Source organism: Lacerta agilis, chromosome 5, assembly GCF_009819535.1.
Source record: "Lacerta agilis isolate rLacAgi1 chromosome 5, rLacAgi1.pri, whole genome shotgun sequence".
NCBI classification, from domain to species: domain Eukaryota; kingdom Metazoa; phylum Chordata; class Lepidosauria; order Squamata; family Lacertidae; genus Lacerta; species Lacerta agilis.
Window position 1 is genome coordinate 50164335 of NC_046316.1, and position 21888 is coordinate 50186222.

Below are 21888 nucleotides of genomic sequence, written 5' to 3' on the forward strand. Positions count from 1 at the left end.
ACAGCTGCCCTACAGCTGGGGGGAGGCAGCAGGCGGACTGTTTGGGCAGTGCAGAGCCTGTGTGCGCCCAAGCCACCGTCTCACTACCAGGAGAGACGCATGGCTTGGGCATGCTGCAGGCCCCGCAGTGAGTGCTGCCCAGCATTTTGTCACCCCCCTCAGTGGTGACACTTGGGGCAGACCACCCTCATCGTACCCCCCTTCCATTGCCCCTCGCCAGATGGCTACTGTACTGACGGTTTTCCTTTTTTATTTTAATTCATATGCCGGTTGATCTTATTATGTGCAGAAACCCACAATTCTGCCAGGAAACAGTTGAAGGAATGTAAGATAAAAACCTCAGCAAAAACCTCCCAAGCTATGCCAGAAATTACTTGAAAGTTGACCTCAAAATCATTAACATTATTCCCCAAAGTGAAAAGATAGTTTGTCAGCTCTGGGTGTCATGCAGGGGTCAGTTTCAGACAACCTGTCTACTGATAATTCATTCTTGTTTGTTTGCATAACATTTGCAAGGATGTTAGATGATGTTGGTTCTTTATTGAGCTTTGAGTTTGTTTACAGGGAGCTTATATGAGATTGTATGAAGCAATTTTATTCCACACTTTCCAGTGCATTTTCCCAATACTTTCCTTACCACAAAATACCAGTTTTGATTTTGGTCATTAATATAGCTAAAGAAGGGGTTCTACATTTCTTGGAAGTTGTCTCTATTTGTTATGCCTTTAATTGCCCTCCTGTGTCTTGTGAGATGCTCAGACATTGTTGTATTCCAGATATTATTTCCCCGTATGTTCAGGGATATTTCAGCCTGGTTCTTCCATTGCTGAGCTATCACTAATCATGCTGTGGTCAGTAAGCAGCCTACTAATTCACTGTGGCACAGAGTGGAGCTTAAGTCTATGTCCAAAGGTAGTAGGGTTTAATGGTTATTGTATTTGTTTAAACCAATAAAAATTGTTTGTTTGTTTTTTAAATATCAGTTTTGGGAGAAGCAGACTTGTTGTGTGAAAGTGCCAAATCAGCTTTAATTACAGCAACTGAATTTGCTGATACATGACCAGTGCCAGATTTACGTATAAGCTAAACAAGCTAGAGTTTAGGGTCCCACTCTCTTGGGGCCCCCAAAAAAATTTAAAGGAAAAAAACAACAACTGGATGTACATTTCCAAAATATAAGATAAAATATATATAATAAAACCTACATACAGCAACAGTGTTTGTGTTGTGTAGGCTCCTATGATGTAATGGGCCCCGCCTGCTAGCCTGCTTCCTAAAATATCACTAGTTTGCTCATTTCTATATATAGCATGCCTACCAGTACACTCTGCATGTGCAAATGGCTTTATCTACCTATTAGTTCCATAAATTACCATATAGCATATATTCAACACAAAAAACAGCAACAATTTGTTGTTAACAAAGGACAGCTGGACATATAAAGGGCCCCATTACCTTCAGTTGCTTAGGGCCTCATCAAACCTAAATCTGGCCCTGTACATGACTGAAACCCTCTCTAAAATACCAGTAGTCTCAAAATACACAAGTTCTGTAACAGGCAGCCATTCTCTGAAATAATAGTGATAGAAGAGTAAAAATGTACTACGCTAGAGAAGAATGACTTTTGTAACCTCCACTTTGATATCTTTGTGAGGTAGGTTTAGACATGTGGTACATGGGTGTACCCAGGGGGTCGGGGGGAGCAGCTGCCCCCCCCTGAAGCAGAGTCCGGGGAGAGTCTGGGGAGGGGAGAGCGGGAAGGTAATTGAGGCAGAGCAGGGGCTTGGTGCCTTCGCGCCTCCAGCGCCCCTCTGGAGGCGCTAGGACCCTGTTGCGCTCTGAGGGCTGAGCACGCGAGCCAGGGAGGGGAGGACAGTAGCCTAATTCTAAAGCGGCTCTCCCTCGCTGTAATCGGCTCCTGAAACCGGGGGGGGGGACCATGGCTCGCCCCCCCCCCCAAGTTTTGATCCTGGGTATGCCCCTGATGTGGTATAAAGGTAAAGGGTAAAGGGACCCCTGACCATTAGGTCCAGTCGTGTCCGACTCTGGGGTTGCGGAGCTCATCTCACGTTACTGGCCGAGGGAGGTGGCGTATAGCTTCCCGGTCATGTGGCCAGCATGACTAAGCCGCTTCTGGTGAACCAGAGCAGCGCACGCAAATGCCGTTTACCTTCTCACTGGAGCGGTACCTATTTATCTACTTGCACTTTGACGTGCTTTCGAACTGCTAGGTTGGCAGGAGCAGGGACCGAGCAACGGGAGCTCACCCCGTCGAGGGGATTCGAACCACTGATCTTCTGATCAGCAAGCCCTAGGCTCTGTGGTTTAATCCACAGCGCCACCCGCGCCCCAGTAGACATGTGGTATAGTCAGCTCTTAATCACAAGAACAAAAAGATGTTTCACAGAACCCCTATGGCATCAATGAAAGTCTGACTCCTTGCAAAGTTTTAATTTATTGTGTTTTTCATGCATGTTTATATCCATAAGCTGCTTTAGCTCAACATTAGGAAATTCTGTTTTGGTGTAGGAGAAAGGAACCAAAAGCACATATATGGGATTATGTATGTTAAGCACATGTACCCAGAGGTGAATTTAGGGCAGCACGACAGAATGGAAGGCGAGAGGTGGAGAGGAGCACTGAATTTTGGCCTCACACAGGGCACAGATGAAATTTGAAAGATCAAAGTCTGACCCTGATGCATCTGTTTTGCTGAGTGTTCATGTGCTGAGAAGCCACAACCATTACAGATGTTTGAAGAGCCTTCAAACATCCAGTCATCTATTGGTAACAGACATCCAAAGGAATATCCTTTCAACTACATTAAAAGAAACAATAGACTTTGTACTGTCAATTCTCTTTTCTTTTTAAACTTGTATGATGTGACCCTTTTAAAAAAATAAAATACAAAACTTGTTTGGAGGGAGACATACAGCTGCTGCTCTTAATTTTTACCCACTTTAAGATGCATTGCAGTGCATTCAGGTTTTTTATTATTATTATCATGTCAGGATACTGTTAGAAAACTTCATAACACTTCACAGAGCCCAGATGTTAGTGCTGAAACAGGAATGCTGATTATCTGTGTCCCCAGATTCTATATTCTCCCAAAACTCCAACATACAAAGAATCATGGATTTGTCATATCAGAATCTGCAATTTTGATTTTGATATTTTGTGCCCTGTTTTTAGTCATCAGGCAGGCACACCCAGATGCTGGTCTAAGACTAGCATGAGATTTCTGACAGTTGGTCATGACTACTGAACATGGACTGGTGTGACTGTCAGTATCCTATTAAACAGGAGCAGAAGTTGAAGAAAACAGAATCTGGAAACGATAATCACCCCAGTAAGGGTGATGCTGGGCTGGGCAAGGAGTTACAGGACATGTGGGGGTGGGGAGATTTATTAATAATAATAATAATTTAATAATAATAATTTATTATTTGTACCCCACCCATCTGGCTGGGTCTCCCCAGCCACTCATACCCTGAGGGCTTTGCAGAGACAGAAAACCTACACAGTATATGGGTATTGTAGTTGAAGACTACAGTGAAAGCTGATCAGGTGCTGGAGAAGCTGCAAACACCATTGTTTTCCTAGAATTAATGTGAAGTAGGAGTTTCTGACTAGAGTTTTGCAAGACATCCTGATTTGGTTCAGGATAAGATTTGGCAATCCTGATCTAATCCAGGCTATTACAGACCCAACCCAACCTTGGGCCAGTATTAACCCTGAACTAGGATGTTTTTATGGCCTGAACTCACTGAAACTCAGTTCTGGCACCTCTCGTTCTCGACTCCCACTGCATATTTAAAACCCTGATTAAATATGTGGTCAGGTGGAAGGAAGGAAAATGTCTGCATCATCTCCTTCTCCGCCTCTCCTCAGTCCCCCCCCCCCTTTTGATAGCCCTGGATCACTTCAGTTGGACTTGACCCAGCAGAGGCTTCTCAGGATGACTGAGGGCCCTGGCATGACATCCTGACATCACACACACACATGATGTCATGAGGAGCCAGGGGTGGAGCCAAATGCCCTCTGAACATTGAGGGGGCCAAGCTGCCTTAAACCCCCCCCCAAAAAAAAACCATTGGGGGGACGTGAAAAAATGCTTCAACCCCTAGGAACCAGCACCTATGTGACCCAGGGAGATTTGGTGCTTCCTTGGTTCGATCCATACCAATTTCAGATCAGCCCAGTTCAGTGCAGGCTCCAGGATTTGTCTGCATCAGATACAAAACCCAATTCTTGACACTGGGTCTCTTTACACTTGATATGTATGTTTAGGATCCACCCTATTATTTTGGTTATATCTGTTTTAAACTGATTTTAATATTGCGTTTTGAGCTGTTGTAACCTGCCCTGGGACCTTGTGGTGAAGGGCAGGTAAGAAATCAAACTAATAATAATAATAATAATAATAATAATAATAATAATAATAATATTGGCCTATTAATACCCACAACTTATAATTCAGTTGTTGCTAGCAGTTTCTAGGACTGCTATATTTGAGAAACTAAGGAGCGGTTTGGCAGCCAAGCATCTTGACCTTATCCTAAATGCTAGATCTGGCTTGAAGGTGACTTTGAAGCAAATCATGAAATATAAACTCTCATTTTTCCCCAGGCTTTCTACTCGCAAAACATAGAGAACACCAAGTAACAGTTTATATGAGAGCTACAGATTGAAAAAAGCGGTACAGTTTCAGAGCATTTATTATTAATTGTCCGCAGATTATGCAAGTAATAGTCATCATTTGTCTGAAGGAAGTTCAAGCCGCGGTGAAGATAATTGGTTTACAGTAGACTAAACTGGGGTCTGATGGTCAGATTACAGATAATTCATCACTGTCTCAACTTTTGCAAAAAGTACAGTGAAACCTCAATTAATCCTACTGCTCACTTTCTTGTTGCCACTTGCTTACATTCTCAAGGCTCCCAGCCAGAGAGAATATTTGAGGGCAAGTACTAAAATAATGATGAGGGAGAAACTTGAAATAAATGTCTGGCTGAGACATACTGCAGCAAGCCTGCAGCACGAGACTGGAGATGCTTAAAAATAAATAAGTGACCTTAAAATGAAACCAGAGTAAGTGACAGTCACAGGATGGGAACTGCTGATGGGATTAATGTGTTATGTACAACTTCCTCAACGGATTTGGGGAGAAGCAGCTTCAAGAAGCCTCGCTATGAGCTGTGGAGACAAAGCAGTGAGCTGGTTGAAGTACTGACTGTTCTTCGTGCCATCTTTGAATACTGTTAATAGGGGGAAATATCTGGGAAGACAAGTTAAATAAGCATTCTCATTTATTTGTATCACCCCCTGCCCCCACCTCAGATGTAAAAGAGGCCAGGGGTTCTGTACCTTCAAGAGTTGTCATGCCTGCTGGAAACTTCCTATTCACACAACTATTCGAGGTGTAAGAGTCCCATCCTCTTTTGCATCTAGTCCAGTGATGGCCAAACAGCTGTTTTGGGACTACAGCTCCCAGCATCCCTAGCTAACAGGAACAGTGGTCAGGGATGATGGGAATTGTAGTCCCAAAACAGCTGGAGGGCCAAGTTTGGGCCATCACTGATCTAGTCATTCTGTCTTTGAACAAAAAACAGACTCCCGAGGTGCTTACTTAAGATCAGTAAAAGCAAGACAGTCCCTTCCTAAAGGCTTGCAGAGATGCAATACAAATGAAAAAAGGGAAGAAGAGGGACGTGCGCCAGCCCCGCCCCCCTGCTCTCTGTCCCCCCCCCCCCCAGTGATGGAGCGTGAAGCTCTGCCACTGGGAAGAGGGAACAAGCAATGTTCGGTACCAAATTACTGTGATTACTGATATGACATAGTGGTTTGAATGGTGACCTGCTGGGGTGGCAACTGTTCTAGGAACCAAATGACACCAGTGTCCCAGAAGACCCAATGAAATGGTCCTCCTTTCCCTGCCTCTGCTGCAGCTTGATGGAATAGCTGCTCCTAGATGACAGTTAATGGAAAGACAACCGGATGGAGCTGGTATCTCAGGAGAGCTGCTGGAATGACCCTGCTTCTCTTTTCCTTTCTGTTGCAGCCTGGTGTAGGCTTGACACTATCATTACAGATTTAAGGATAAGTTTGATTTTTAAAAAGAAAAAAAAGAATGCTCTTATTCACCTAGAACCCTGTTACTACCTTTTTAGTTCCTTATGATTGTAGGGGTGCACAGGAGCCAACTCCTAGGGACCGAGGTCCCTTTGCCCCCCCCCCCCAATAAAATATTACACACACACACACCTGTTGATGCGCCTTGTGTAATGAATCAGATCTAAGTTAGGGGATGTTCAGAAACCCACAGTGTTTTAGGAGTTAATGGGCACCCCAGTGTTGAGTGGCAGATACCCTTGGGAGGCAGGACATTCCGCTCTTTAAAAGGAGGGAGGAGCCGTTAGTGTTAGGAGAGTGGTGACTGGAAGAAGGAGGGTGTGGGGCCAGGTTAGGTTTAGGTTAGGTTAGGTTAGGACCGTTGAAGATGTGTATATGTTGCTGAAAGAAAGAGTTTACACTGTTATGAAACTGAGCTTATGAACCATCACTGAAACCGTTATGTTATGTAAGAAATAAAGACCTCTTATTGTTGAGCTAAGAAAATATCGTCATTCATTTGGTCCAGCGAGTTATATAGGCTCTTGAGGAGGTGAACTCAGGGAAAGGACAAAACTAAACTGAGGGTTATAGTTTGTTGGAGTTCCCTCAGGAGGGGCTAGCGGGCCGGAAACCCTGGTATTGCACAGAGTTGCTAAGAGGGCTTAGCTAACTGGTATAGTGAGGGGATCTAATAAAGAGAGACCCCGAACTGTAGGCAAAGGAGAGGTTAACCCCTGAAGCCCAGAGCAGAGGATATAACCGGCCACGGCCGCTGACAGGAAAACTCCCGTTACTAGAAATTCCCAGATTATTAATCAAAGGGAAGTGAAATAACAGACGGAACCTCAGAAGGACAGGTGGGGTGCATTGTAATTTGACCCAGAACACCAGATTAAAAATTTACTTAGTAACAAGGGGAGAATCTGAAGTGGAGGTTCGTCGCACCTTGCCATTCAAATGGTGTGTGTGTGCCGTGTCATGTGATTGATAATGTGGGGCAGGGCTTACTCCCCCCCCCCCATATTTTATTCAAGTTGGCACCTCTGTAGGGGTGTGTTCAATGTGTAGTGCTAAGCAGATCTGGGAGTCTTATTAGAATAAAGTTATAAACTCGTAAGGTCTGGCAGGCCTTCCTCTCCGCATGGGTCTGGTGCTAAAGGAAATGATTGATCAACACAAAGATTTTTACATATGCCGTGGTACCAACTTTCTCTTTCTCTCCTCCTTCTCTGTGCTCCCTAAATATGTTCTGGGTTTCCCCCCCCCCAATTTTTTGGTGCTGATTTGGGGATTACACAAGGAACATGTGGGGCAAGAGAGGGGGGAAATCCCTTGTTCTGATGGTAATCCTTGTGTTTATGCAAAAGTTCACTGAATACCACAATTAAAAAATTTCTTACCTTTCTTCTGCCAGGGAACCAAAGGTGCAGTTCTCACAAGATCTCCCATCCACATATAGCCCAGACCTGCTTAGCTTTTGGAAGCTTGCTATCTAACACCTATTCCCAGGATACTTCAAAGAAGTCAGGATAGTTATTAAACTGGTATAAAATGAATATAAATATATACTATATATTTCTCTTTCAAAAGTCCCTAAAAGAAAAAGTCATAAGAAGATGAAGTGCTTGCAACAGTATGTTTCAGGACACACACTAGGACTAGATTTTTGTTCCTTTAACAGCTGAATGACAGGCAGAAATGCAACAGCTGGACTTGCCTCCCCACAATAACAGCCTTAGCAAGAAAATGTTGTGGCTCCATTTCAGCTTGTCATTCAATTCTTAAAGGCATAGGAATCCATCCATTAAAAAGGTGCCAACTCCATTTCTATGAAGGCGATGGAGCTCTCCAAAAGAGAGTCCCTGGCACCGTCATTCAGCTGTGTTCCCCTTCATTCTTCAAGGGAGTTCATAGCAATGAATGGAATTTGAAACTGACTGCTAAATGTAGAAAACTTCAGCTTTTTAAGGATGTTTTATACACAAAACAGATGACATATGGATACTGCAGCTGGAAACCATATCAGCAGTCATTCACTTTCCCCAGGGAACCCACTTTTGTGAGAGACTCTAGGGATCGCAAACAAAGCATATTCAACCTCACCAAACCAATTTCAGTGATTCTATGGAGAAGCCATGGCAGTTAAGCTGTATTCACACCCTACATTTAAAGCTCGATAATTCCACGTTAAACACATATGTGTTCCCCCTGTGAAAAACAATTGACTGTTAAACTACTCTGGGGATTTTAGCTCTTTGAGGCAGAGGCATGGCAGCAGCAGGCCATCACCCTGAGTGCAGTTTTTTTGGGGGGGCACAGGGCATCATGAGCTGTTGCGTCCAGCTGGAGGGCAGCTGAAAAGGATGCAACAGCTCAGGCATCGTTTTGGTTTTTCTTCAGGGCGCTATCACATATGGATGCACATGTGGGGCTGTGCAATGAGATCCAGAGCTTGAGCCGGCCAGCATGACCCAGATTTAGGTGGTTGAACAAAACTGGGGGCATTGCATGGTCATAGAGTCCCCCCTCTCCCAGCCACATGTTAAATCTGGGTTTAAAACTCTAATTAACCATGTGGTCTGGGAGCAGGGAGATGGAGATGCATGCTTCTCTCTCCCTACCCCATTGCATGTTTAATCAGCATTTAAAACAATGATGAAATATGTAGTCAGGAAACTGGAGAGAGAGAGAGAGAGAGATGTGCATAGGCTCCCCACACATCTCCTCATCCCCCCCCCTTTGCTGCCAGATCACTCCTCATTTTGATGGCTTCAGATTGTTCTGGATGAACCTGGAGTGATCTGGGGCTGCCTCAGCCCAGTTTAGCTGATCCTCAGGTTGATCTGAATCAACCCAACTAGGTTTGAAATCTGTGATTTCCTCAGATCCAGTGCATGGCTCTAGTAAAAATGGTTATTGTATGAACTATTTTCATGGAGATAGGCGAGCATATCAAAATGGGATCCTCCAGTCTGAGGCAGTTGCATTCTGTTCTGTCACCTCAACATATTATCATCTGCTGCAGGTATAATCAGTTCATGTGCACTTGAATATGCATCTCCAACGCTTGCACAATATGTGTAAAAAGGTAAAGGTAAAGGACCCCTGACAGTTAAGTCCAATTGCGAACAACTCTGGGGTTGCGGCGCTCATCTCGCTTTACTGGCCGAGGGAGCCGACGTTTGTCCACAGACAGTTTTTCTGGGTCATGTGGCCAGCGGAAATGCTGTTTACCTTCCTGCCGGATCGGTACCTATTTATCTACTTGCACTTGATGTGCTTTTGAACTGCTAGGTGGGGAGGAGCTGGGACCAAGCAATGGGAGCTCACCCCATCGTGGGGATTCAAACCACCAACCTTCCGATCGGCAAGCCCAAGTGGTTTAGACCACAGCGCCACCCGTGTCCCATTACATATGTGTATGCACCATTAAATAGATGCATGTGGTTGTTTCACAAGAAATAGTGTATATACAGCAGCTCTGCACATCATTAGACCAGTTATGTATCTCCCAATTGTTTCAGTGGCATTGGGACTTTATCCAATATTCTAATGCCCATGCATAGCTGCATGTTCCATTAATGACTACTTGAAACTCTAATCGACATTATTAAACCCAAATATAGGTGGAAGAGAAGCCAAAAAAGACCTTCAAATGTTCGATACGGTTTGGAATATTTGACAAGCAGGAATGAAATGCACAAGGAGGGGGAGGGAATATAAAGTGGTCAAGGAAGGGCAATGTCATGCCCCCTGGCTATAAATTACTGGCCATTTAGAGCTAGAGGGCATACACCTTAGAAATTTCTCTAAATTCCTTTTCTTGCTTTTATACTCCCCAAACCGTATTTCCATCCTTGACAGTTTTAATCCAGGCATTTCTTGGCAATGTTTGAGTGATTTATTTATCTCAATTCTGTGTGACAGCTACTACTTAAGTTGCAGGGTAATGCAGCTGGCAGTGTCGGTTGCCTTCCTAAGTTTAAATGGACAAAGGTGCTCCTTGAAGGCCATGCATTAGATTCTGCAGCCACTTATCCCAGGGAACAAGAGAAAGCAGACCAATGACTGGGCATTATGAGAACATTTAAAGAGACTGATGAATCAGACCAATGGCCCATCTAGTCCAACATCCTGTTCTCACATTGGTCAGCCACATGCCTGTGAGAACCCAGCCAACAGGATTGGAGTACAAGAGCGCTTTCCCCTCCTGCATTTTCCAGCAACTGGTTTTTGTTCAGTCGTTCAGTCATGTCCGACTCTTCGTGACCGCATGGACCAGAGCACGCCAGGCACCCCTATCCTCCACTGCCTCCCGCAGTTTGGCCAAACTCATACCAAGTGACTTTGGGCATGTAACCTTGCTTTGTCTCTCCCCCTCTATGATTTGTTGTTGTTCAGTCGTTCAGTCATGTCCGACTCTTCCTGACCCCATGGACCAGAGCACACCAGGCACCCCTATCCTCCACTGCCTCCCGCAGTTTGGCCAAAATCATGCCAGTCGCTTCGAGAACACTGTCCAACCATCTCATCCTCTGTCGTCCCCTTCTCCTTGTGCCCTCCATCTTTCCCAACATCAGGGTCTTTTCCAGGGAGTCTTCTCTTCTCATGAGGTGGCCAAAGTACTGGAGCCTCAGCTTCAGGATCTGCCCTTCCAGTGAGCACCCAGGGCTGATTTCTTTAAGGATGGATAAGTTTGATCTTTTTGCAGTCCATGGGACTCTCACGAGTCTCCTCCAGCACCATAATTCAAAAGCTTCAATTCTTCGGTGATCAGTCTTCTTTATGGTCCAGCTCTCACTTCCATACATTACTACTGGGAAAACAGACATACATTACAACTGGTACTCAGATGCAATTGCCTCTGCCCCTGGAGGGGCACAGCCGCAATGGCTAGCAGCCATTGATAACCTTCTCATTCATGATTAAAGCTTATTACAAGTTTGCAGCTGTACTCATAATTCAGTGGGATGTGTTCTCAGGCAAGTGTGCAAAGAATTGCAGCATTTGTGTGTGTGCGTGCAACCATCTGATATTATGTGCTGTGCTTATTGACCAGGCAGTCACGGATTTGAAAACACTGGATGAGAGAGCATTCCACACTTCTCGCAATGAGGGAACCACCAGAAGGCCCTCAGAGCTGGATCTCAGTGTCCTGTGAATGATGTGGGTGGAGAAACTCCTTCAGGTATACAGGGCCGAAGCTGTTTAGGGCTTTAAAGGTCAGCACCAACACTCTGAATTGTGTTCAGAAACGTACTGTAGTTCTTTTAGGACCAGTGTTATATGGCCCAGGTGGCCGCTCCCAGTCACCAGTCTAGCTGCAGCATTCTGGATTAGTTGTAGTTTCCGAGTCACCTTCAAAGGTACAGCGCATAGTCAAAGCAGGAGATAAAAAGAGCTTGCACCACTCTGGCAAGACAGTGTACAGGCAGGTAAGGTCTCAGCTTGTGTACCAGATGGAGCTGGTAGACAGTTGCCCTGGACACAGAATTGACCCATGCCTCCACGGACAGCTGAGAGTCCAGAATGACTCCCAGGCCTTTAGGGAGGAGTCCCAGGACCAGGGAGTCCCCCACACCTCTCCCCCCCATCCCCCAGAAAGATTACTTCCATCTTGTCAGAATTCAACCTCAATCCTCTTTCACCCACCAGTGACCAAAGGTACCTCACTGTTTGAAAAATGGAACTTGTCATTAGTTAGTTTGTGCTGTTTGCATCTTATCTTGATTTAGCTCTGCATTCCTGGATTGGCTGTTTCCCTTTCCTCTGGTGACATTCATTCACCTTTTAAACAGGTATGAAGTCTGGCAGAGTGCGCAATCCACATTGTGCTATCAGCTGCCATGCATTTTGGCATGTGATCTCTCTTCCTCTGCTCATCTTTTGGTGCTGTTCCATTTTGTACTTTAGTTGTCTGTGTGCTTCTCAACCACCATCCATCCTGTCTCCTTAGCCAAACGGTTCATGTAGTATGATATTCATTTCTCCTTTGATGTTCTGGGATGTTGCTGCAAAGCTAGCATTAAACCTAACAGCATCCGCAGATTTTTCACTGGAATGCTTTCGCATACATGTGAAAGTGGATCCCTACCTCTGAGGTAGCCAAGGCAAGGTCAAGTTCAGCCACATGAAGAATCGGTGCCTCTGCTCAAGCAACAGGTGTGACGTTATTTTATTTATTAAGTATTTAAATAGTTATATGCACCCCACTTTCAAATAAAACATCACAAGGGTGTACACAGCCACTATTTACGTTGGAAACACAATTCGGGCTGGGAAAGAGAACGCTGTCCTTCAGAGACAAACTCTACTCCATTCCATGTGACTCTGTCTTGTGTCAAATTCTTTCTGGGATCACACTTCCAGTGACTGAACCACTGCAGAATTTACCATGAATTTTCATTTGGGAGAGAAACATAGCAGGGGGCAGGGGCAGCAGAGGAAACTGGAGACATGAAAAATTGTTGCGATTTTGCCGTGGCTAAGATGATATTATGCTACACTGTATATACCGGTAGTTTTAAACATTGTTAAGGGAAGTTTGTTTTGAACTGCGGCCGAGAAATATGTCAAGTAGCTTTCTTTCATTTCACTATACCTGCTCTATATAAAGATATAGATATGCGCACACGCGCACACCCCCTTGATTGTGCTTCTTTCTGACGTGAAATTTCTGTGATTCAAAGTGGACATTGGCTGAGATTGCAGAAGAGTTATGCTCAGCAAGGACTACTGGGCAGGAGCAGAGAAGTCCAGAGCGCCCCTCACCCACTTTCCTTGCGCCCACTTTCGCGGGTGTCACCCCGACCCCTCCAACGTGAGGGAACTTTGAGTGGCACACGCCGCCCCTCGCCGTTAGATCCCCTTCCCGAAGGAGCCTTGCTCTCGCTTTTCACATCGTTTCCCAACACAGCCGCCGCTTTCCCCGAGGTGGCCAAGAGACGCGCAAGGCTGGCGGAGGGAGAAACAGACCAAGTTGGCGCGGCCGCCGGGCGCCTTGAAAGGGGGCGAGCAGCGGATCGCCCGTCCCTCCCGATCCAGTGACGAGAAGCAGCCGTGCTCGGCGCGAGGGGGCGGGGGAGGCGATGTGTGACTACTTCTACAAAAGCAAGCCGGAGAAATCACCAGCCGGGCGCGCTCGCTCTCTCTTGCGCGCTCCTTCAGCTCCTCCCCCGCGCGGTGGTGGCTTCCCCCCTCCATCAAAAGCCCGCTCAGCGACGCCAGCTTTTGGGGGGTGAGGGGGAACTCCGAAAGCAAAGAAAGCGGGGTGTTTCTCTTCTTTCTCCCCCTCCTTTTCTCCCCAGACTGCATCCAGGGTCTGAAACTTCGAGAGAGTTATCGCCGCTGCCTTCCTTTAAGAACAGATCTCGGAATAAAACACAACCTGCCGTCTTCTCCCAACTCCCCTCCCATTTCGCTTCCCTCTCACTCCGTCGCTCTCTCTCTCTCCCTCTCTGTCTCTCTCTCTCGCACACGTTCCCTCCCCGCCCCTCCACCAGCATCAGGGGCAATGGGAAAAGTTACTGGCTGGTACCCAGGCTGGCACGTTGCTCTGCTAGCCGCCCGGACATGGCTTTTGATCCTCACTTTTGGCTTCATCGGGGCAGAAATCACTTGCAGCTCGTGCCGTTGGCAGGTGCAGCTCCAGCTGCGGGAGCAGCAGCAGCGACCTCAGGACGGATTATTAATGCACTTGAGGACGGCGGGGCGAAGAGGCGACGAGGCAAGGAGGAGACCCGGGGAGGAAAGAGGTGAGAGGCGTCCCGGTGGTGGCGAGGAGGCGCCGGCGAGTGCCGGGGATCCAGCCCTCTCCGCTTCTGCCCCCGCTGGGGAGAAAGACACCCCGCCACCGGCATCGCGCAGCCTGGCGGGCTCCCGGCAGTTGAGCGGCGAGCGCCCCGAGGCTCGGCTCCGGCGCCGAGCGTCGCCCTCGGGTGGGAATCGAGCCGGGCGCGCCAAGTTCTCTTCCGCAGAAGGGCGCCCGGCGGCGAACTCTCAGGCCGGCCGCGCTGCCCGATCGGCTCCCCTGGGTCGCCTGAAGAAGCCCAGCGCGGATCGGAGGCGGCTGGCGAACCGGAAGCCCCGAGGGGCCCCGGCAGAGAGAGACAAGCCTCCGGAGAGCCGGGAACGGGCAAGTCCGGAGCAGCTGCCGGGGAAAGCCACGCGCTTCCGCCTGGAGGAGCTGAAATTGACGAGCACGACCTTTGCCCTCACGGGGGATTCGGCGCATAACCAAGCCATGGTGCACTGGTCGGGACACAACAGTAGCGTGAGTAGCCAGCATTGTCACGATAATAACAAGCTCGGGTGGGGGTGGGGTGGAGATGGCCCAATCTCTGCTGTTGTTTTCTAGAAAAGATTCAGGGAGCAGGATGATAACCTCGCCTTCCCACAGCACTGGATGATTCTTCGGTTTTAGTGACCCTCGGGGGGGAGTTTCGCCTTCTTCGCGCGCTCCCGCCCTCCCACCCCCTCTTATTTTTAGGGAGAGGTGGTCTTCTGTTCGTGCGTCCGTGTGGCGCTTTCTCTCTGGGGCAGAAAGTTTCCTGCTCCACTTGGCACAGCCTGAACTGCATCTCGGTGCATTCAAGCGCACGCGAATGTACGAGGAGAGGAGAGCCCTGGATATGGGGCGCTGCGAGTGGGAAAGGGAGGTAAAATACGTTGCGTTGCTTGTAGGGTGAAAGATGTGGATCAAACTGTTTCAAAGTCGGGTGAAAAGATGCTACTGGGTACGGCAAAGCGGCACAAATTGTAGCCTGATTTCCATGGTGAGTGGTGGAATTATGGAGATGTGGTCGGGGGCCAAAAGCCCCCTATGAGGCCAGATTTCCTCATTGCATCCTATCTGATCTCCTGTGTCCATTTTCTCTCTGGCTTCCCATTTGATGACATGTATCTAACCAGCACACACAGCTTTCTCTTTTTCCCTATCGTCAAGTCAATTTTCCTTTTCCTTTTTCCCTGTGTGATACTGTGTGATACTGGCTGATTCTGCAAAATTTATAGAACTGTCTTTCTTGTACTGGGACACTGGGGTAGAAAGTGTCTCTACATCTATATTATGTCACTAATTCATTGCCCCTTAGCTTTAATTTAATAGATCATGTCATGAGCAATCAAGGTTCAGTTTTGATCAAACGCACGCCAGTATTAGAATCTCTTCAAGCCTGCCCTGAATTCCTTTCCCTCAGGCATACTAAAGCACTTCAGGTTTTGCAACTGAGGATTGGCTCACCACCACATACCACCAGCTCCCTAGGGGTGGTGAGGTGCCCATTTATATAAAAAGGAAATTCAGGTTGCAAGATGAGAATAACTGCTCACCTGTTGTTCTGTGCTTGATGCTAAAATGAGAGTTTTCCCATCCTGTATATCTACAGTAATTAAATCCCTTTTCATTCTAACATGTATCTTTTTTTATAAAAAAAGGTACTTGTGTTGAATTGCTGAAGATTTATCCCAATAAACAGAGCTCCTTTCTTTCACAACACTTCCTAGTATAAACTGAATATCAGCTTTTAGAGAACTAGGACAATGCAAACTGGGCTTTTTTACAATGCTGATTCCTGGAAGCTACTTTATCCTGAAAAGTTAAACGAGAACTAAGGAAATTTAAGATGCACCAAAACACAAAGGGGGAAAGTTGTTCTTGTTTTATTCACAGGGTAGATACACATTGAATCTTTCATGCTCCATCTTAAGGCATTCTTTGGGTCTGTCACTTCTAGTTCCTGTTACCTGTAGCCAGCTTTCAATTGTGGTTTTAAAAAATGATGATTTGACCATTATAAATTCCTTTTGGTATGAGTGAGTATAAATCACAGTATGTCCATTTAGTATTCATGAGGATGTCATCAGCACTTCTTGAAGATTCAGACTTTATTGACCAGGCCATAATTTTATAGGGTTTTCAGGAACTTTAATCCAATAATATAAAACAACAACAATTACCCATTTTTGACTATCAAATCTCTATCTAATACAGGTCCACTAAAATCAATCCTCCACTTCAAACTCCAGACTTATAAAACTGATTGAAGAAGTTTGTGACAGCTTTAATATGTTTCATGTCCTTAGCAATGGTTTACAACTTGAAAATAGGCTTAAAAGCTTCTGTCTGAGGTTGTAGTACAGAAGAGGTAAGATGGAGAAATTAAAACAACATGTAATTCTGATCATTACTGTATTGTGAATTATAAAATGCTACATTCCAATTTACCTTTATGGCAGGTCTTGTTCCAAAGTGAGTAGAGAAAAGTTCTTCAGTCAATAGGTCATACCGTTTTGAATTTTTGCATGTGTTTAAATGGGTGATAGAAGTCAGTTGTGTTATTTTATATGTTCATGACACATTCATCACATTACAGTATGGTGACAGGGAATTGGTGTAGCAGATTACTCTAGATCTGCAGAATCTAGAGCAATCACCATTCTTTTGTCGTTGCACAAAATGATCTTGCTGCTGAATCATCCTGTTTGGTGAAAGCAAGGTGTCTTTATGATCCAGTGAAATATCTATGGTCTCAGGTGACTTTCCCCTCTAAAGTAAACATCAGGGGCATCTTGACTAGAGTTTTTGGTTGTGTCAAGATTTGAAAACCAAATTCAGTGTTGGACCATTGTTGACTCTGGATAAGTATGACAGTGTGTGACTAGGAGAGTTGATTCTCAGGACTATATATGAACCAGTATACCCAGTGCTTTGTGTAGAGCAGGGGTGGCCAACTTCCAAGAGACTGCGATCTACTCACAGAGTTAAAAACTGGCAGTGATCTACCCCCTTTTTTGGTTTTTTTTTTTTAGGAAGGAAAGCCCTGTTTTGGGGGGGTTCACGTAAAAGTTGTTGAGCTTCTTTAGGGAAGAGGAAAGCAACACTGAGCTTTTTTTTTTTAGGAAGGAAAGGCCTATTTTTGGTGGTTCAGGTCATTTTAGGGGTGCAGGGCAAAGATGTTGAGCTTTTTTTAGGGAGCCAACTTTGGCTTCTTTGGGGGGAGCCACTGATCTACCGGTGATCTACCACAGACGGCCAGTGATCTACCATTAGATCACGATCTACCTGTTGGACATGCCTGGTGTAGAGTGATAATATGCAAATAGGCAAAGTAAGCATCTCCAAAAAGGTATGGAAAAGTTGTGGAAGCACCAGCAATCTGGAATGGGATGGTTTTGCAAAGCGCATAAGTGTTCTTTCTGCCTCACATGGACTTTCCCATTCCTGGCAACCACGGTTTTAGTCATCTCAGATACCCAAAGGTGAGGCTCAGATGATCTAGCCTTGTGTCAATATATTATCTGAATTGTGTGAGTCTAAACAACATTGAAAACAATTATCTGAATTTCCAGTGTATTTCTCACTATTCATGTGTTCATAATGGCACTTGACTAAACATGGAGGTGATTGTGGGTGCCTACACAAGTACATGATACTCCTCTACTGCAGGCAGTCATCCTTGAGTGCATGGAGAAAGAAAGATAGAGTTAGCATGCATGCATTTATGCTCATGCTCATATGATGAATGTCTGAAGAAGACTAGGCAAGGAGTGGTTAACATTCACTGGCTGAAAGCCTTGCCAGTCCTCCAGGGTCTGCATGTCACTGTTGGGTGTGACCAAAAGTGGATGTGGCCACCTCACACCTTTATACTCACACCTGAACAGGAAAAAGAGCTTCTTGGATAATCTGGGCAGATCAGCTGAAGAGGGGGTTCCCCCCTTCTTTGTTCAGGGAATCTGATGTCTGGGGTGGGGGAAATTAATGCACCCATCAGGCATCTGGGCTGGGGACAATATTTCCATCTACCTGTATCTACTTTTTTAAAGCTGCTGCTGTTGCCAAAATTGATCAGGCCTTCAGAAGATCAGCAAAAATTGATTGGAGACAGACCCCTGGCGCAAAAAAAAAAAGGTTAGTCACCCCTAGGCTAGACAGGTGGTGTATTTTGACAGGAGTATCTTTTAATATATTCAAACACTAGCTCGCTTTATTGCAGACACAGAAACCTGGTCGTTCATTCAGAGCTCAAATTATGTAAGGGTGGGTTAGAGGGGCCTCTCTACTTTGTGGCAGTCCTCCCAGCCACTATTGTAGGTAAAACTGGAGGGAGTCAGGGATTTGCCCCCCGTGGATTTCATTAAGGCTTCCTCTTCCCCTTATTGTTCAAGCATTGCATTTATTGCAGGAATTCATTGGACAGAAACTGAAAAGGAATGGTGGGGAATTCTAATTGTGTACATTCCATAGCTAATGGAATGTAAGGATTTTATAGGCTTTTATTTTTTTACAGTATTGAGTGTTTTACTCTATTGTGTACCACCCCCCTGTGCTCTTTGGAGAAAGGGCAGTTTGGGAATAACAGCCATGGAATAATTTTATTCCATCCCATTATAATAAAAGTTTCATCTCATAATTGTTAGATCACTTATTATCCTATGAAACATCCCAAAGAAATATTTCACAATGTGATAAAAGCCATATCCAAAACAACTGTGCACACACACTTACAAACACACACCCATACGTATAAAAAAACAAATGCTTTTAACATAGAATTTCAAATAAATCCAGATATCAAGTGGGATAAAAATAAAAATCTCCAGTTAAAAGACTTGTTGAAAGGGGACAGTCTTCAACAGGCACTGATAATACAGTAAAAATGACACTTGTCTTATATGTAATGGGAGGGAGTTTGAAAGTATGGGTGGCACCGCACTAAAGGCCGAGAACTGACACTGCGTGGAATAGCTCTCCTGATATTATGGTATCTGCTGGGTTTGGTGCATAAGGGATGAGACAACCTTTTAGGTATTCTGATCTCAAACTGCAGAGGCCTTTATACAGTAGTACCAGTCGCTAAAACCTAGCCTGGTAGCTAATTGGCAGCCAATGCAAATCCCTCAGCAGTGGTGTAATAAAATGGAGATGTTCTGCTCCAGTGAGTTACGTTGCCATATTAGGCACTAGTTGCAGCTTCTTGGCAGCCGCACATAAAGCACTTTGCAGTCATCCAATCTGAAGGTTGCCAATGCATGAGCAAGAGTGGTCAAGTTATCCTGGTCTGCTGAAACAGCCATACAATGTAATTACTACAGTGTGTTTGAGGGTTGTTTTTGATTGTGAAAAACTGTAGTAATATCTGAAGTTATAGTAATGTTAGCATTGTGTGATAAGAGGACTGGGTGGGGTATTATAGATATAGATGCTCCTTCCTGAACCTTGGGGTTCTTCTGGGGTTCTTTGGGAGGATGGGTAAGATATGAAATTAATAAATAAAACTTTGTGACCTCATGAAGTTTTGGACTACAACTACTATCAGACCCAAGCTGTTGTGTAGTGGTTAGAGTGTCGTACTAGGAACTGGGAGACCTGGCTTCAAATCTCCACTCAGCCGTGAAGCTCACTAGGTGACCTGGGGCCAGTCAGTGCTTCTTAGTCTAACCTATGTCACAGGGTTGTTGTGGAGATTAATGGAAGAGGAAGAGATCCATCTTGAGCTTCTTGGAGAAGCATTGAGATATAAATGGAATAAAAGAAGAAGAGGAGGAGGAGGAGGAGGATGACGATGACGACGACGACGACGAGGAGGACCAGGACTTGATAGCTTGCCTTTCACTCCCCTTAAGGAGTCTCAAAGCGGCTCACAATCTCCTTTCCCTTCCTCCCACACAACAAACACTCTGTGAGGTGAGTGAGGCTAAAAGACTTCAGAGAAGTATGACTAGCCCAAGGTCACCTAGCAGCTGCATGTGGAGGAGCAGGGAAGCAAACCCGGTTCACCAGATTACGCGTCCACCACTCTTAACCACTACACCATGCTTGACCAATGACCAAGGATGATGGGAATTTGAAAGTGAAGTCCTGTTCTAGTGCAAAACATCTGGAGGATGTCGGCTTTGGGCGGCTGATACAGTATAGGCATTTATTTTGCATGTTTGTCTATGCCTCCTGGCCTACTTCGTATAGCTTTTTGCCTCATGAAGAGTTCTGGAGAACTTGAAAGCTTCCTAAATACTTTGCAACATTTTGAATGGTCCTGATAAAAACACTGCCCAGCCAGAGGTGATGCATCCCATTCCACTGCCTGAGGCAAAATGGGAAGTGCCACTTTGCCCTGCTGCTCCTACGACTCCTGCCACCACCTGCCACTGCCTGTTCTGCTGCCTCCATGCATCCTGTCACATCCACTGCTGTCAGGGAACTGTCCCCGGTCCAGCGCAAGGTGTTGGAAGGGCTCTCGGGATGCTACAGAGAGCCCCGGACCCACCTGACCAGCAGCACCTCCTCTGGCAGCGGAGGGAGCAGTGAGGCTTCCAGTGGGGAGGGGCATGTGTTTCAGGAATGGAGGGGAGAGGCTCTGAGGATGCTGGAGAGACCCTGCACCCCCCTAGCCCAAGGGGCAATGAAGGAGACATGCAGCTTCCGTCACCCCAAAGGCATTGAGGGGTGAAACAAAAGGATGGAAGGCGGAGTTTCTGTATACCGAAACTCTTTTGTTGGGGTCAGAACTGGAAGGGGCCATTCCCGGATTCTGCCGACGCTTGATACAGACATGAACTTCTGCACTGTACATAGTTTGCACAATAAAATTATTAGAGGAAAACTCGGAGTTTTGCCTGCTTACTAACCGAGGACCTTAAAGCTGCTGGTGAAGAAGCAGCACCAGCATCGGCACCTATTTTGGTGAGATCCCACTCAAAATGGATGCAATCAGCATTGACAGTGGCAGCGCTTCCCAGCTGCTGGCAGAGGTGGTAGCCAGGTGGGACACATGTGAGCATGCTGCCTGGGGGGGGCATGTGCCACCGGAAATAGTGGCCTCCCCCTGCCTAATGGCTGGGCCGGCACCATGCCCAGCTCCAGTTATAGGTAGGTAGCCGTGTTTGTCTGCAGTAGTCGAAACAAAATAAAAAAATAAAAAAATTCCTTCCAGTAGCACCTTAGAGACCAACAAAGTTTGTTCTTGGTATGAGCTTTAGTGTGCAGGCACACTTCTTCAGATACACTGAAACAGAAGTCACCAGACCCTTATATATAGTGAGAGGGTGGGGAGGGGTATTACTCAGAAGGGTGGTGGCCTGCTGTGGATTTTGCAGGTTTATTTATTTATCTCATGGATTAATATGGCTGCCTTTGTTTTTATGATTAATCTTGATTTTAACTGGGAAAAGAAGCCAGGTTTTTTTTGTTTGTTTTACCTCTAGGAGAAAGAGAACGGCCTCAATGAGAGGGAAATATTTTCTTGTCCTCTTTGAAACACCACCATTATTATGAACAACAAACCTGTCTTTGAGTGCATAGGAACCATCATTAAGGAAACCAGTAAAAACAGGAAATCATGAAAAAACACTGCAGCAATGCATGTAAGGATAGGTCTTCTCCACCCAGAGCAATAGTACAAGTGAGAAGAGGTGGAGCTAAAGCAACCACAGAATGCAACAAATTGTATGTGCTAAATTGCACTTTAGCACACATTTAAGAAATGAACAAGTGATGTGGATATCTGCATTGCATGGCAAGTCCATTTTGTGCTCATGCATAAGCATGGAGGAAGGGAGCAGGCCCAGCTTTTCAAGTGTTTAGCTGCCACCTCCAAAGTATGGCATTGACTGGCCACACTGACAAAGATAGTATGACTGTTCTCTAATATGGATAGTGGTCTACATTGTGCTTTTCTGGTGTACATATTTCCATTCAGTTTCAGAAACATTCACATCAACACAAACCTCTGCATGCTGACTTGGAAGCAAGACTTAATATGTTCAGTGGGGCTT

At 45.7% G+C, this 21888-nt stretch overlaps 1 protein-coding gene across 1 annotated transcript in view; it reads left to right on the forward strand.

Moving 5' to 3' along the window:
• The first annotated feature begins 13260 nt into the window (after positions 1–13260).
• The window catches only part of SORCS1 (sortilin related VPS10 domain containing receptor 1), a 340603-nt gene continuing 331975 nt past the window's right edge, over positions 13261–21888 (forward strand). Inside the window, 1 exon segment of the mRNA XM_033149720.1 lies at positions 13261–14386. Coding sequence (XP_033005611.1) covers positions 13628–14386 — 759 coding nt within the window. The 5' untranslated portion in view covers positions 13261–13627.